Genomic DNA, 16,549 nt, shown 5'->3' on the forward strand with positions numbered 1-16,549 from the left:
GGGTTCAAGCAATTCTCCTGTCTCAGCCTCCTAAGTAGCTGAGACTACAGGCACCCACCACCACGCCCAGCTAATTTGTGTATTTTTAGTAGAGACGGGGTTTCACCATATTGACCAGGAGTCAAGCTGGTCTTGAACTCCTGACCTCAGGTGATCCACCCGCCTCGGCCTCTCAAAGTGCTGGGATTACAGGCATGAGCCACTAGGCTCAGCCTGTTTTGTGCTTTGCATATGTTTTGCATTTCTACACTTTCTCCCATGTAAAAACACAATTGAGTTTTGTTTATTGGTTTTGCATCCAGAAATCTTGCTTTTATTAATCTATATAATTTATCTATTTGGATTTTGTTTGTTTTCTATGTAGACAATCGTAGGTAGACAAATGACAGTTTTTGTTATTTCCTTTCCAATTCTTTACATCTCTCTTCCCTTCTCTTTCCTTATTGTGCTAGCTAAGACTGTTAGTGTAATGTTACATAGAAGTGGTGACAGCAAGGAAACCATGACTTGTTCTGGATTTTAAAGGAAATGTGGTCATCATTTCACCTTAAGTATGACACTTGCTATGTTTTTTATATAGATGCTCTTTATCAGGTAAAGGAAACTCCCTTTCTTCCTGGTTTGCTAATTATTCACAATTATTATTATAATTTTTACAATTACAATATTTACAATAATTATTGTTGCACAGTGCATTTAATCAAATATGTTTTTTCCATTTCTGAGATGATAATATGATGTTTATCCTCGAATTTATTAACATTACTTTAAGGAGTTAGTTGTTTTTTTTTAAAAAATATTCAGCTTTTTTGAATGGTAAGTTCTTGCCTTGCTGGAACAAACCCAATTTGGTAATGCTATATCTTTTTCATATTTTGTGAATTCAATTTCATGTTTTGTTTGGGGTTTTCAGTGGGTGAATTAACTGGCCTGACATGATTTGTTCTCCTACTACCCTTCTGAGATTTTGGTATCAGGGTTTTGCTAGCTTCATAGAACGAATTGTGGATTATCTTTTTGTTTCCTATTCTCTGGGATAATGTAATTAAGATCGGAATTATTTGTTCTTCGGACATTTTGATAGAATGGCTGGTTAAAAAAAAGTATGGACTGATGTTCTCTTTAAGGAAGGTGTTCCCTTCCGTATTGATTCAATTTATCTTGTGGCTATAGGTTTATCCAGTGTTGTTTTTCTCTTGAATAAATTTTGGTAAGTTATACTTTTCTAGATACCTATTTGTTTCATCTGAGTTTTCAAATTTATTGGCATGTTGGCATACAGTATTTCACAATAGCCTCTTTAAGGACTGTGTATTTGTAATTATACATTCCAAATATTAGCTAGTTATACCTCCTCTCTTTTCCTTAATCAATCTTGTCAGAGAATTGTCAGCTTTTTCAAAGAACCGATTTTTGGTTTGTTCATCCCCTCCATTGTATGTTGTCAATGTCACTTTCCTTTCAGTTTGTGCTACTATTTATAAAGTCTTAAAAATTATGCTTAGTTCATTAGTTTTCTGCCTTTTTTCCTTTGTAATAAGTCATTTAAAGCTGTAAAGGAACCTTTTAATTATCGCTTTTGCTGCATTCGTAGAATTTACGTACAGTCTTATTATCATTCAATCTCAATATTTTATCATTTTTAATCACAATTTTTCTTTGACCTGTGTGTTCTTCAAAAGTTTGTTTATTTCTTTTCTTTCTTTTTTTTTTCTTTTTTTCTTTTGGAGACAGAGTCTGGCTCTATCCCCCAGGCTGGAGTGCAGTTGTGCTATCTTGGCTTACTGCAGCCTCCACCTCCCAGCTTCAAGCAATTCTCATGCCTCAGCCTCCCGAGTAGCTGAGATAACAGTTGCCACCACGTCTGGCTAATTTTTGTATTTTTAGTAGAGATGGAGTTTCGCCATATTGGCCAGGCTGGTCTCAAGCTCCTGACCCCAGGTGATCCGCCCACCTGGCCTCCCAGAGTGCTGGGATTACAGGCATGAGACACCACGCTCAGCTAAAAGTGTATTTCTTAATTTCCAAACATAATCTTTTGTTGCTTTTGCCTTTATTGCCTTCTACCTTAGTAATATTGTGGTCTGAGAAGTTGGTCTTTATCTGAGTTATCCAGTCTGATAGCCGCTGGCCACTTGTATCTATTAAGCACTTGAAATCTAGTTAGACCAAATTGAGATGTACTATAAGTGTAAAATATACACTGAATTTCAAAGACTTAGTACAAAAAAATGTAAACATTTCATTAATAGTTGTTTATGTCTGCGCACGGTGCCTCACGCTTGTAGGCAGGCGGATAATAAGGTCAGGAGTTTGAGACCAGCCTAGCCAACATAGTGAAACCCTGTATCTACTAAAACAAGCAAACAAACAAACAAAAAAATTAGCCAGGTGTGGTGGTGGGCACCTGTAATACAAGCTGCTCAGGAGGCTGAGGCGTGAGAATTGCTTCAACCTGGGGAGCAGAGATTGCAGTGAGCCAAGATCACACCACTGCACTCCAACCCTGGGCAACAGTGTGAGACTCCATCTCAAAAAAAAAAAGTTTTCCTATGAATTACATGTTGAAATGATAATACATTGGACATGGTGAATTAAATAAAATACAAAATTAGTTTTGCTTTTTAAAATGTGGCTATCAGAATATTTAAAAGTATACATGTGGCTTCTGTTTCTGTTGGGCAGTGCTAAGCTAAAAAAGTCTTTTGAAATGTGTTGATATTTGCTTTTTGGCCCAGGCTTTGCTCAATTTTTATATATATATGTTACATATACTGGAAAAGAATATGTATTCTCTAGTTATTAGGATTAATATTCAGTGTATATTTATAAATATGTATAGATTAAGCTTGTTGATTTCATTAATTATTTTTTATTCCTACTGATTATTTTGTCAGCTTTATTTATCAATAGTTAGAAAGATACATGAAATTTTTGTGCTATCATGGTGGATTTGTCTTTTTGCTTATAGTTCTACCATTTTTTGCTTTATAGTTTTTGAGCTTATGCTATTAGATGCTTATAAGTTTAGAGTTGTTATAGCTTCCTGGTAAAACTACATATCATTATGTAGTCAAGTGTTTGCCTCTAATGATTTTTTGCTTTAAAGTCTATTTTATCTGATTATTAATATAGCTACAAAGCTTTATTTTGGTTGGTGATTTGCCGGTCCATATATTATTCCATTTTGTTATTTTAACCTTTTTGCATCATTATGTTTTAGAAATGGGTCTCATGAAAATTTTATAATTGTATTTTCTTTCCTTAAAGGTCTGATAATTTTTGCATTTTTCTGAAGTATTAGTTCATTTACATTTGTTATGGTTACTGATTTATTTACATTTACTCCTACCATTTTATTTCGTGCTTTGTTTTGAGACACAGTCTCACTCTGTTGCTGTTGCTCAGGCTAGAGTGTAGTGGCGTGATCATAGCTCACTGCAGCTTTGATCTTCTGGGCTCACAATTCTCCCACCTCAGCCTCCCAAGTCGCTGAGACTGCAGGTGCATGCCACTGTGCCTGGCTCTTGAAAAAAAAATTGTTTTTAGTAGGGCCAGTGTCTGGCTATGTTGGCCAGGCTGGTCTGGAATTCCTGAGCTCAAGCAATCCTCCCGCCTCAGCCTCCCAAGGTGCTGGGGTTATAGGCATGAGCCACCGCACCCGGCCTATTTTGTGCTTTGCGTATGTTTTGCATTTTGGCACTTTCTCCCTTTCATTGCCTCCTTTTGGATTATTTTTTCATACTCCTTTTTGTCCCTCAGTAGTTTAGATGTTTCCTATCCTCAGTTTATATTTTTTTGGTGGTTCTCTTAGAAATTTGAGTACAGGCCGGGCTCGGTGGCTCCCACCTGTGATCCCCGCACTTTAGGAGGCTGAGGCCGGCAGATCACAAGGTCAGGAGATTGAGACCATCCTGGCTAACACAGTGAAACCCTGTCTCTAATAAAAATACAAATATATATATATAGATAGATAGATAGATAGATAGATAGATAGATAGATAGATAGATGGATAGATATAGATATATAGCTGGATGTGGTGGCGGGCGCCTGTAGTGCCAGCTACTTGGAAGACCTAGGCAGGAGAATCGCTTGAACCCGGGAGTTGGAGGTTGCAGTGAGCCGAGATCATGCCACTGCATTCCAGCCTGGGCGACAGAGCGAGACTCCATCTCAAAAAAAAAGAGAAAGAAAGAAAAAAGAAATTTGAGCACAAATAACTAACTTATCAAAATATAAAGGTAGTTACAATGTTTATCTTCCTCCAAAATGATATAGGGATCTTGGAATGCTCTACTTCCAAGTGTGTACCTTTCCAATTCGTGTGTTGTTATTATCCAGTAAATTGGTCCTATCTCTTTTTTTTTTTTTTTGAGACGGAGTCTTGCTCTGTCACCCAGGCTGGAGTGCAGTGGCCGGATCTCAGCCCACCGCAAGCTCCGCGTCCTGAGTTCACGCCATTCTCCTGCCTCAGCCTCCCGAGTAGCTGGGACTACAGGTGCCCGCCACCATACCCAGCTATTTTTTGTATTTTTAGTAGAGACGGGGTTTCACTGTATTAGCCAGGATGGTCTCGATCTCCTGACCTTGTGATCCGCCCGCCTCGGCCTCCCAAAGTGCTGGGATTACAGGCGTGAGCCACCGCGCCCAGCTCTTTTTTTTTAAATCCCCAAATTACACACTGTTATTATAGTTTCATACTATCAATGTTTGTTTGGATTTAACAACATCTTCATCATTTTCTTTGCTCAAAATTCTTCCTTTTGTCTCAGCTTTTCTATCTGGGATTGTTTTTCCTTCCTTCTGCCTCAGGTTTATCTTTTAGCATTTTGTTTATTGAGCAAAACAAAATTATCAAGAAAAATAACAGCTCTCGATTTTTTTCTATATCTTTATTTCTTTCTTATTCTTGAAAAGTATTTTGTCTGGGTCCACAATTGATAGTTATTTTCTTTAAGCACATTGAAAATACTATTTTTCTATGTTTTACTTTTCATTATTACTATTGAGAAAGCAGCTGTTAGTCTAATTGCCATTCCTTTATAGGTAAAATGTATTTTGGTGAATGGGATCAGGGAATAGTAGTTGAAGGTATGGCCTCTGGAATCAGACTGCCTGGATTTAAATCCAGCTCTTTGGTTTTCTAGCTGTGTGACATTGGGCAAGCTGATTAACCTCCCTGTGCCTCTGTGTGCCTTAGTTTCCTCTTTTGTAAAATGGGGGAGATAATAGTACCAGTACCTCATAAGATTGTGGTGAGGATTAAATTAACTAATATGTAAAGCACTTGCCACAGACATAGCACATTTTAAGTGCTATTCAAGTGTTAGGTATTATTTTTTCTCTTTATGCGTGTAAGGATCTCCTTATCATGAGTGTTGATGTGTCTAGGTATGAATTTCCTTTTATTTATTCTGTTTGAGATTCACTGAGTTTTTTGAATGTGTAAATTTTTGTCTTTTATCAATTTTGAAAAATTCTTAGCCGTATTTCTTTAAACACTGCTTCTACCCATTCTCTTTCCTCTCTGCTTCTGGAACTTTAGATTTTCCTTCCCTGCCTCCCTCCCTCCCTCTCTTCCTTCCTTCCTCCCTTCCTCCTTCCTTCCCTCCCTCCCTCCCTCCCTCTGTCTCTTTCTTTCCCCCTTGCTCCTCCTTCCTCCTCCCCTCCCCTCCCCTCTCCTTTCCTTTCCTTTATTTTGATACAGCATCTTGCTGTGTCACCCTGGCTAGAGTTCAGTGGTGTGATCACTGCTCACTGCAGCCTTGACTTCTCGGGCTCAAACAATGTTGCCACCTCAGCCTCCTGAGTAGTTGGGACTGCAGGTACACAGCACCATGCCTGGCTGTTTTTTTTTTTTTTCTCTTGTTTTTGTAGAGACAGGGTCTCGCTATGTTTCCCAGGCTGCTGTCGAACTTCTGGCCTCAAGCAATCCTCCTGTCTCGGCCTCCCAAAGTGCTGAGATTACAGGTGTGATGTGTCTATTAGTGCTTCACAGTGTCTGTGTGAAGATTCTGGATAATTTATTTAAATGTGTTGTCCAGTTAGCTAATCTGTTTCAGCTGCATCTAATATGCTAGTAAACCCATATGTTGAGTTTTTAAATTTTAATTAAGATTGTTATATTTTTCATTCTCAGAAGTTGTGTTTGGTTCCTGATCAAATCTGCCTGGTTGCTTTTTGTAGTTTTTTTTTTTGTCCTTCACTCATGTGTTCGTCTCCTCCTTTTATTTCTTCAAACTTATTATACATACGTAGTTTGTATTCTGGTCTGATAGTCCTTCCCTCGCCTCATTCTCCTGCCTGTTGTTTTGGAGCCTCATAACGTGGACGTTAGGACCCCTGAGACAGGGGCCAGCCAAAGGCTTTGAACTGTGAAGGGCTGGTCTTGATATTTTTCCTGTTGCTCTTCTTCACACACCCCTGTTTTCTTTGTTTTTTCTCCCTCTTTCTCAATTTACTTTTTTGAAAGGCTGATTCATTTCCATGGTTCAAAAAAAACAAAAAAAGTGACACTCATCTTTCCCGGCACCCAGTCGCTTCCCTACTGGCAGCCTGGGTTATATAGGTTTTTGCAGATACTTCCTGTGATATTTTATGCGTATTCAAGCAAATACAAATTTTAAAATTCATTCTGCCTGTAACGCGAATGGTAGCATACCACACATATTGTTCTTAACTTGTTTTTAATAAAAAATATGTTTCTGGTTATAAAAGAAATACATGCTCGTTTTGAATAACATGAATACCCAAGTGTCTACAAGTAGAAAGTCAAAGTCTCCTTGGAATTTCATTCCCCAGAGATAACCTCTATTATGTATCTATGAATATATATTTACATAAATGGGCTTATGCAACAGATGATGTTCTGTAACCTATTTTTTCTTTTTCTCCCAGTAATACTTCATGACATCTTTCCATGAATCTTTCCATGTCTCCACATGGCCCCACATCTAAGTGCTTGGGCTTTGGAGTCAGACAGAGCTAGGTTCTAATACTAGCTCTGTAGCTTAGCAGCTATAGGACTTTTCACATCCTCTCGGAGCCTCAGTTTCTTCATCTGTAAAATGGGGATAGAAATAGTATATACTTCATGGTGTCGTTCTGAGACGTTAATAGCACAAATGATGTGCTTCCTGTGAGGTCAGATACTTCACAAGCCCTCAACAAGTGGTAATTTTTATGATGACTTCCTTACCCTTTATAAGCCACATAGAATTCGTAGTGCGAAGTGTCACCGTTTATTAACCATTTCCCTTTGATGGGCCTTTTTTTTTTTTTTCTTTGAGACGGAGTCTCACTCTGTTGCTCAGGCTGGAGTGCAGTGGTGCAATCTTGGCTCACTGCAACCTCCGCCTCTGGGTTCAAGTGATTCTCCTGCCTCAGCCTCCCGAGTAGCTGGGATTACAGGTGCCTGCCACCATGCTTGGCTAATTTTTGTATTTTTAGTAGAGACAGGGTTTCACCATGTTGGCCAGGCTGGTCTTGAACTCCTGATCTCAGGTGATCCACCCGCCTTAGCCTCCCAAAGTGCTGGGATTACATGCGTGAGCCACCACACCCGGCCTGATGGACTTTTTTTAATTAACCATTTTCCCTTTGGTGGACAACTTTTTTGCTATAAGTACAATTCAGTGAACACTGAACACATACCCTTTCAACAAGAATGTCTTCTTTTTGTGAATTCCCTGCCATGGGGTGGCTGGGTCCTGTGGATTCTAATCTCTGCATCCTCTTTCTCTCCAAGGAGGAAGTGAAAATACCCCATGGAGTGAAGCTTGTGTGTTACGTAGGTTTTTACATTTTATTACTGCTTTTCCTCCTCCGTTTCCTCAGGTGGGGTGGAGTGGCAGGGCTCCTCCACAGTAGATGTGAAGATCCTACCCCTACTCAGCCTGCCTTCCCCCAGTGGATCCTAGTGCTCCCCTCCCTCTATAATGTTGGATCTTAGACTTTTAGTTTCCTGCAGACCTTGGAATCTGACCATTTCATGATCGTTCATTCAAGGATTATTAGTCTTCAGACTCACCTACTTTTAAAACAATCCTCTATGGTTTGCAATAAGTGAAAAGAATTGAAACACACTTAAAATGGACTAAAAGCCTAAAGAAAGCAAGAAAAGAGGAAGGAGAAGGGGGATCTTGTTACAATAATACCTTACTCTCTACCAATCCTGGAAAGGTATACCTACCAGGCTCAAAGTTAACACTGAGCTTCCTGGCAGCCATAGCAAAAAGAGGAGCAGGATAGATTCCATAGTTCATTAGAAGAACAAAATCTACTGTGCACCTTGAAATGGTCATGAAAGAATTTCTTTTATCGGCAATAGAGGAGTGATCAGCAGCCTTACAGAGTGTAAGCCTTACAGATGACTGCATTTGGCTGTTTCAAGGGAGAGGCAGACAAGTCAGTGACCCCTGAAAGGGTCACGACAGAGCTTTGAACAGGAGGAGGTGGAGTCAGAACAAGGCGTGTCCCTTCTGATGAGATGCATCTGTGGTCTCATCACAGAGGGTGAGAGGGTCCTGGCACAGAGTCCAGTTAACTGTGAATGTGACTGGGGGTTAAGGGGGAAGTTGAGAAAGGATGGGGATGGAGACAGGCTCCTCTCTTGGGACAGAGGCTAGCCAGGTAGCAAACATTCACTGAACACTATGTGCCAGGCCTTTTCCAAGCATTGGGAATTCAGGGGGAACCAAGACAGGCATATTCTCTATCCTCATGGAGCTTACAGTCCAGTGGGAGAGAGACATTCAATAATTACAGGTGAGGCGAGCACTCTGAAGGCGGGGACAGTGGCTGGCCCTGCTTGCTTCTGAAGTGCGATCTCCCTCGCAGCTGGGTTCCGGGCCAGTGATCCAGCTCCTGGGGGCCGTCAGCCACGTCCAGGCAGCGGGGCAGCTGCCGCCAAAGCTGGAGGTTCTGGAGGACTTGATGGAGGTCAGCTCACCCTCGCCTGCCCAGAGGCTCAGAAGAAAGAAAAGGCCCATGGTGCAGGGCCCTGCTGGGTGCCAGGTACAGAACAAGTGATGTCATTTAATCCTGCTGAGAGAGGCACCTTCACACCTGATTCACAGAGATGTCCCTGAGGCTTAGAGAGAGGGTGCCACTTGCTTGCGGTCATTCAGAATAGCCAGAGGCAGGGTTAGGCCCCAGCCTGCATGGCTGGCCTGGGCCCCATGTGTACTTCCTTCTGCAGCTCTGAATTCAGGGTGGACTGGAGGAGGGAGGGGCTGGGCCTCCAGTGCATCTGGGGAGGGAACAGTCCCTGGCCTCCATTTCCAGCTAACTAGCTTGTCTGCTCCCTGCCCCAAGGTTTTCCAGCCTCCTCCAGGAGGCACAGCAGGGGACCCTGGTGGCCTCTCTCACCCCTTCTACCCTCCAAGAAGTGGTTCCCTGGCCCTTGGCGACCCCACCTCGGACCCTGCGTGTCCCCAGGTGAGTGCTTCTGCCCTGGCCATGTGCCTCCTTCACTGGAGCATGGGTTAGGGAGGATGTGGGAGTGGGGAGGTGACTAGAGGAAGCAGTGTCCCCTGGGCTGGAAGGCCGGGCCCACCAGCACAGCCTCAATTCCTCATGCCTCCCCCACAGAGTGGCCCAATGGAGGCTGAAGAGGAGCCTCTGCTGGAGCGGGCAGAGGACTCAGGTGAAGGGCCCTGGAGGGAGCCTCCTCTGCTGACCCCTGGCTTCCAGAGACTGCTGGGGTCTGGGGAGGACAAGGGCCCAGCTCCTGGCCCCAGCCCCTGCTATGACTCTTCTCTCCCCACATCCCATCAGCCTGTAGCTCCTCCCTGAAGGGGTGGGGGCCACTGGCTGCCTGGTCTTGGCTCCCAGCTGGATAGAGAGAGGGGTCTAGGTCTTCGAGGGTGGGACCCCTCTCCGGTCTGCCTAAGCCCATCAGTCTTGCGTCAGCCCCCTCCCCTTCCCGCTGGGCACCCCTGGGAGCTTGTGACACTGTCTCCCCACAGCTCAGCTCCAACAGGAGAAGCCATCCCTGTATATCGGGGTGCGGGGCACTGTTGTCCGTTCCATGCAGGAGGTGCTGTGGACTCGGTGAGACCTTGCTCCCCACTCCCCTGACATCCCAAGGGCCGCGCTCACATGCCCCCGTCTCCGGGGCCCTGCCACGTTCTAAGGGCTTCTGGGTGTCTGGCTAACCCTGTTTGGTAGCTGTGCCAGGTCTCTTGCCCACAGAAAGAACCAGTGGAGAGCTGAAATTTGTAGCTGGGTCTCTCTGGCTTTAAGGCTGTGCTTCCCCACTCAGCTGCTGCAGTTCTCAGCTTTGGCTCAGGTCCATCCACGTCAATATCACCCGCAGCAAATACTTTCACACAGTGAGAGGCTGTGCTGGGAGCGGCTCAGAGATCTGAGCCCAGAGCTCTCATTTGCTGATGGGGAGACCAAGGCCCAGAGAGGGTCAGACTTTGCAAAGTCCACATAGCAAGTCAATGACAGATGACACCAAGGGCCAGGGCTCCGTTCCCTCCCCCTGACTCCTGCCTTACTCTGACCTGATCCCAGCTTCCTCCCCTCTGTACATCCTGTGGGCCAGAGATGGGGCACGAGCTGGAGAGTCAGACAATCGGGTTTCAAATCTTGCTTTTGCCACTAATTACACGGCTGTGAGTAAGCCCCTTATTTTCTCTAAGCCCCAGTAACCCCATCTGTAAAAGACGAATGATCCTATTTCCTCCTCACAGAGTAGGGGTGAGAATAAGTAGGTTCCTGCAGGGAAACACCCATGACAGGAACAAGTTGGCCCAGACTCTGCTGCCCACCCATTTGCCTCCCTCTGGGACTAAGTGCCTGGAGAGCCTCCCGGGCTCAGTGCCCCCCCCGCCCTGCCCTGGCCTCCACAGCCTTCGGGAGCTCCCAGACCCAGTGCTGAGTGAGGAGGTGGTGGAGGGCATCGCTGCTGGCATTGAGGCAGCCCTCTGGGACCTGACGCAAGGCACCGACAGCCGGTACAAGACCAAGTACCGCAGCCTGCTGTTCAACCTGCGGGACCCCAGGAACCTGGTGAGCAGGGCTTTGGGCTGGGCCAGGTCCCCTCTCTGAATCTCAGAGCCCCCGCAGGATGCTGGAGTAGGGGAGCTCTTTCAGCGTGTGGTGCAGCCTTCCCCCCTACCCCCACAGGACTTGTTTCTCAAAGTGGTTCATGGAGATGTCACCCACTATGACCTGGTACGGATGAGCTCAATGCAGCTGGCCCCCCAGGAGCTGGCCCACTGGCGGGACCAGGAGGAGAAAAGGGTGAGTGCTGAGCCCAGTCAGGATGGGTGAGGGGATGTGGGGGCAGTGTGGGTGGCCTGAGGTTGGAAGAGGGAGAGACAGAGACAGGGAGCGAGGGAGGAGGAATTCAGAAAGACAGAAACAAGGAAACAGAGAAGGCAGACAGGGAATCAGAGAGACCCTCCTCACAAGAGAAACAGGAGAAGGGGTGGAAATGAAAGGGACTGGGGATGGAGAGCTTGGTAGAGATGTGACACACTTGGTTTTCAATGGAGCTGGACTGTGGGGTCGGGGGCTGGGGGAGGACTGTGGTGAGACCCGGAGTGTGGAGTCCTGAGGTACCTCTCTTCCTATCCCAGCTTCAGATGCCCTGGAAAAGACTGGAGGTCTTCCTGGTACCCCAGGTTGAGGGAGGGGCCCCGTAGCCCCCGGGATTCACAGCTGTGTCCCCATGTACCCTGTGGCCGTGGGTCTCTCCCTGCCTGGGGTCTGCTCTGGGACAGGGAAGCTGTGGCACTGAGTAGTTTTTGGAGAATGCTCACCTCATATTTGTTGGTGGCCCAGTGAGAGAAGAAGGGACTGATTTAGGGGCTGAGGCCACTGGGATGGGGCGAGGCACTCCAGCCCCTGCTCTGGAAGACACTGAACTGATTAGAATGAATAACCAGAGTCCATCAGGTGAATCCGTCCACTATAGGCTGAGCTTCTGTCCAGGCTCTGTGGGGGCCAGGGATCAGGACCAGCTTTGTAATTTGCGGGAGCCAGTGCAGAATGAAAATGTAGGACCCTTTGTTCAACAATTGCTAAGAATTTCAAGGTGACAACAACAGAGCACTAAACCAAGTGTGGGCCTCCTAAGTGCAGGGCCCTGAGCGATTGCACAGATCTCATGCCCACGAGGCTGATCCCACCAGAGAGGAGCAGACCCCCTGTCCTCCAGGGGTTGTTAGAAAAGGAGAGACAGGTTTTCAGGAAGCACTGCAGGTAGAGTGACATTGATCGACAGTAAGACTCACAACTAGCATTTACTATGAGCCATGTTCCAGGCTAAGCACTCTATGTTGTTTAATATAGTGCTTTTAATAACAGATAAACTGAGGCTTAGAGCAGCTAAGTGCTTGCCCCAGGCCATACCATCTTATGAATTTTATTAATGGCCCAGTGGGAACTCCAGAGCCTGCACTCTTTCAGCAACACCACACCCTTCCCAGAAGAGGATGAGGTACAGTCAGAGGTTGAATTCACCTGGGGTGAAAGCAAAATCCAGGAAGGCTTCCTGGAGGAGGCAGGACTTGAAGGGTGAATCAGTGGAATATGGAGAGGTAGCGCTAAGGGTGGAGGGCTTCCCAGGGGAAGGGTATGACGGAAGTAGAAGTGTTGAGGAGAGGGGAACCACAAGAGAGGGGCCTCAAGGGAGGAAAGTGAGCACTTGGGCTTTTGATGGCCAGAGGTCCCCTAATTGGGCTCAGCTTGGGCTGCTCCGTCTCTTCAGGGCCTGAATATCATTGAGCAGCAACAGAAGGAGCCGCGTAGACTTCCAGCCTCCAAAATGACCCACAAGGGCGAAGTAGAGATCCAGCGGGACGTGGATCAGACGCTGACCCTGGAGGATCTGGTGGTAAGTTGGGGGCCTTCCTGGTGCTGGGCAGAGCCCATGCTCTGGGGGTCCCACGCCTTGCCTCACCAGCGGTGTGGCCTTGGATATGTCACCTGACTGCTCTGAGGCCCACTTTGTTTGTGATAAAATGGGGACCGCGATCCTTAATGCATAGGGGAACATGGGGTGGGACAGTGCTGCTGGCACAGGCCTGCCAGTGCCTTGTCACTGTCGGTCCTCCTCCTCTTGGCCTCACCCCAAGGCCCCCACATGAGTGGTATTAAGTCCCATCATCATAGTCATCCCCAACCTCAGGCATTCTGCCCAGATCTCTGCTGGGAAGCGGCAGGCTGCGCTGTTCCAGGCAGTGACTTTTTCAGATGGAAGAAATGAAGAGCCACTGTATTCAGTGGATTGGTTTAGGGATGCTCCAGGCAGGGAACCACCCAGCACCCTGGCAGTTCATCCAGAGGGCCTCCTGGAACTTGTCCTCAGACCTGGAAAGCCAACAGGAGTGGCAAGAGTCTAAGGGTCTTGGCGCTGAGGGTCTGCTCCATCCTCATGTCCATCCTGCTCCTTCCTCCCCCTTGGCCCCGGCTTGCACATAGCCTGCCATGGTGACTCAGCAGCCCCAGAATCCATGAAGCCATCATCTCAGACTCCTGCAGTTGATTAGAACTTTCCCTTGGCTCCCTTCGGTCATTCTCGGAAGGCCACTCTGGCTGCAGTTAAGTGTTGTGTGGGTCAGATGTTCACCTGGGTCTCATTAGCTGCGTGTTCAGGAGAGGGGTGCAGGGCAGGTGCCTTTAACTATATTCAGTCAGTCAGTACATTTATGGGCACCTACCAGGTGCCAGGCACGGGTCTAGGCGCTGAGGAAGTGACAGTGAACAGACAGAAATCCCTGCTTCCCACTCCTACCACTAATATTCAGGCCAACGACTGGGAGAACTTCTACCTGTGCCAAGAGGAGCCCCAAGGGGTGTGGCTGCTCCCCAGTCTAAATCAGTTTGTATTCCCTGAACAAACTGAAGGCGATATAAGAGAAAAACCTAGATAGCCCCAGAGAGGAAGAGCGAGAGGAGGTGGGAGGGGAGGGGAGGGGAAAATAACACATGATAACAATCTTTACTGTTTATTGAACACCTGCTGTGTGCCCCTTTACAAGCAGTGTCTCATTTACATCTCACAATGGCCTAGGAGGTCAGTGCTATTCCCTGGCCATTTCTGGGGTGTGGAACCTGACGCCATTTACACAAGGTCACATATGTGTGGTGGGGAAGCTGAGATTTGAACCCAGCCTGTCTGACTCCAAAGCCTGTGCTTTGAGACTGTTCTGGAGGTGGTTGATAAGAGTAGAGTTTCAAAATCTTCTTAAACCGTCCTAAAGCAATGATTGTTTTATGTTTAAAGCTATTTCTAGTATGAGGAAAAAAAGTGATTTGGCAATAGACGTCAAGAGTCTTTAAAATGTTCCTTATCCCTGATTCTGTCATCTGCTTCTGAAATCTTATCCTAAGGACATAATTTAAAGTTTAGGAAACTACTTTCTGCACAAAAATATCCTCAGTGCTATTTAGTAATAGTGAAAACCTGGAAATGACCCAAATGCTTAGCAACAGAGGTGAGGCGTCCACTCCAGTCTCACCCCATCACAGCAGTGTCTATGGGGACTAGATGACGTGACAAACGCCTCTGCTATTATTAGTGGACAAAAAGAGAACACTAAGTTGAATATTTGATCCCAGCTATTTTAGGAAAAGGACCCCCAAGCCCTGTGTATAGAAAAAGAGTATAAAGGGCCGGGCACGGTAGCTCACGCCTGTAATCCCAGCACTTTGGGAGGCTGAGATAGGCGGATCATGAGGTCAAGAGATCAAGACCATCTTAGCCAACCAACATAGTGAAGCCCTGTCTCTACTAAAAATACAAAAATTAGCTGGGTGTAGTGGTGCATGCCTATAGTCCCAGCTACTTGGGAGGCTGAGGCAGAAGAATCGCTTGAACTCGGGAGGCAGAGGTTGCAGTGAGCGGAGATTGAGCTACTGCACTCCAGCCCGGGCAACAGAGCGAGACTCCATCTCAAAAAAACAAACAACAACAAAAAACCAAAAACCAACCAAACAAACAAACAAAAAACAACAACAAAAGAAAAAGATTATAAAGGAATACCTAGAATATCAACAGTGGTCTCTGAGTGGTGGGACAAGAAGGGATTTTCTTTTTAATTTTCAAGTTTTGGTGTTTTCCAAATTTTCTTTATGAGTTCACAGTATTTTGGTAATAAAACAACATTTATTATTGAGAAAAATAAACCACATCCTGGGGCCCTCTACCCATGGAGGGCTCCTGGCGTCCCCAGCCACCTTCTCAGCCTACCCCTCTGTCTTCTGCCTCCCAGGGATCGCAGGTGTTCCTGGACTGCAGCCCACAGGCCCTGCCCATCGCATCAGAGGACACCACGGGGCAGCATGACCACCACTTCCTAGACCCCAACTGCCGCATCTGCATGGGTGGGAGGGGACACGGGAGGGGTGCAGGGGTGGCGGCCAGGCTGGGGCTGAGCATGCAGTTCAGCAACAGGGATTTGTGGCCTGGGGAGAGGGTGGCAGAGCAGGGGTGCCTGTGCCCCAGGTCACCTAGAAAAGCACCTGGTTCAACCCTGGCTCTAAAGCCCTGGACTGGCTTCAGTGCCACTGCTGCCCTTGTTTCAGCTCCTGCCTCTGCTATTTGTAGACCGGGAGTCCTCGAATGAGCTGCTAGGCTCCTTCAAAGCCGCCAAGAGCTGCAGGGACAATATCTTCCAGAAAGCCCTAAGCCAAACTCCTATGCCTGCTCCAGAGATGCCCAAAGCCAGGGAGATGCCTCCCACAGAACCACAGGACAGGTGTGGGGTTGGGAGCAGGGAGGTGGATAATCCAGCAGGGCTGAGCGGGAGGCCACCAGCTGGGGCAACAGACATAGCACTGGCTTTTTCTGTGTGGCCTTGGGCAAGTCTTCCCTCCCTTGGGAGCCTCACTTTCCCCATCTGTGCAATGGAACTAATCATCCCAGCCTCCTGGCTGCCCCCTGCACAAGACCAAGCTTGGGCCAATGTTCCAGTCCCCACAGTGGGGACACAGGATCTGCTCTGAAAAGAAAGGAGGTGCCGGGGAAGTCCTCATGGCCTGCTCTGTCTTCTGTCCCTCCCTCTAGGGTCCCTCCATCTGGGCTCCAGGTGCCGGCTGCACCCACAAAGGCCCTGCCGTGCATGCCACCCTGGGAAGGTGTTCTGGACATGTTCTCCATCAAGCGGTTCCGGGCCAGGGCCCAGCTGGTCTCGGGACACAGCTGTCGGCTTGTCCAGGTGCACCTCCCCTCCTCGCCGGGACTCCCTTACACACTGACCAGCCTAGGCAGCCTCTCTCTTTTCTTTTCCTTTCCTCTCCTCTCCTCTCCTTTCACTCACACATTCTAAAACAAGTCATGGACACTCCTCTCTGTGCCTGGCCCTGTGCGAGGCATGGGAGTAAATGAGATGTTGGTCCCATTCCTACAGAGACAAACAGGGTGAAAGACTCCCTGCCACCCAAAGCACATAGCAAGAAGGGCCCAAGGGAGGGTTTTAAGAGTGATTGTTAGGCCAGGCGCGGTGGCTCAAGCCTGTAATCCCAGCACTTTGGGAGGCCGAGACGGGCGGATCACGAGGTCAGGAGTTCGAGACCATCCTGGCTAACACG

The 16,549-nt window shown here is 47.0% G+C and overlaps 1 protein-coding gene across 3 annotated transcripts in view; it reads left to right on the plus strand.

Moving 5' to 3' along the window:
• Nucleotides 1–16,549, plus strand: part of SPOCD1 (SPOC domain containing 1) — a 28,174-nt gene that overhangs the window by 8,830 nt on the left and 2,795 nt on the right. For all 3 annotated transcript variants that reach the window (XM_011955446.1, XM_011955447.1, XM_011955448.1), the window contains 11 exons: nt 7,749–7,790; nt 8,840–9,016; nt 9,317–9,439; nt 9,593–9,647; nt 9,970–10,054; nt 10,861–11,020; nt 11,138–11,254; nt 12,726–12,851; nt 15,232–15,343; nt 15,567–15,717; nt 16,026–16,176. In XM_011955446.1, the coding sequence (XP_011810836.1) occupies nt 7,749–7,790; nt 8,840–9,016; nt 9,317–9,439; nt 9,593–9,647; nt 9,970–10,054; nt 10,861–11,020; nt 11,138–11,254; nt 12,726–12,851; nt 15,232–15,343; nt 15,567–15,717; nt 16,026–16,176 (1,299 nt within the window). The remainder of the gene's footprint in view (nt 1–7,748; nt 7,791–8,839; nt 9,017–9,316; nt 9,440–9,592; nt 9,648–9,969; nt 10,055–10,860; nt 11,021–11,137; nt 11,255–12,725; nt 12,852–15,231; nt 15,344–15,566; nt 15,718–16,025; nt 16,177–16,549) is intronic.

This window comes from Colobus angolensis, unplaced genomic scaffold, assembly GCF_000951035.1.
Source record: "Colobus angolensis palliatus isolate OR3802 unplaced genomic scaffold, Cang.pa_1.0 Scaffold4, whole genome shotgun sequence".
NCBI lineage: Eukaryota > Metazoa > Chordata > Mammalia > Primates > Cercopithecidae > Colobus > Colobus angolensis.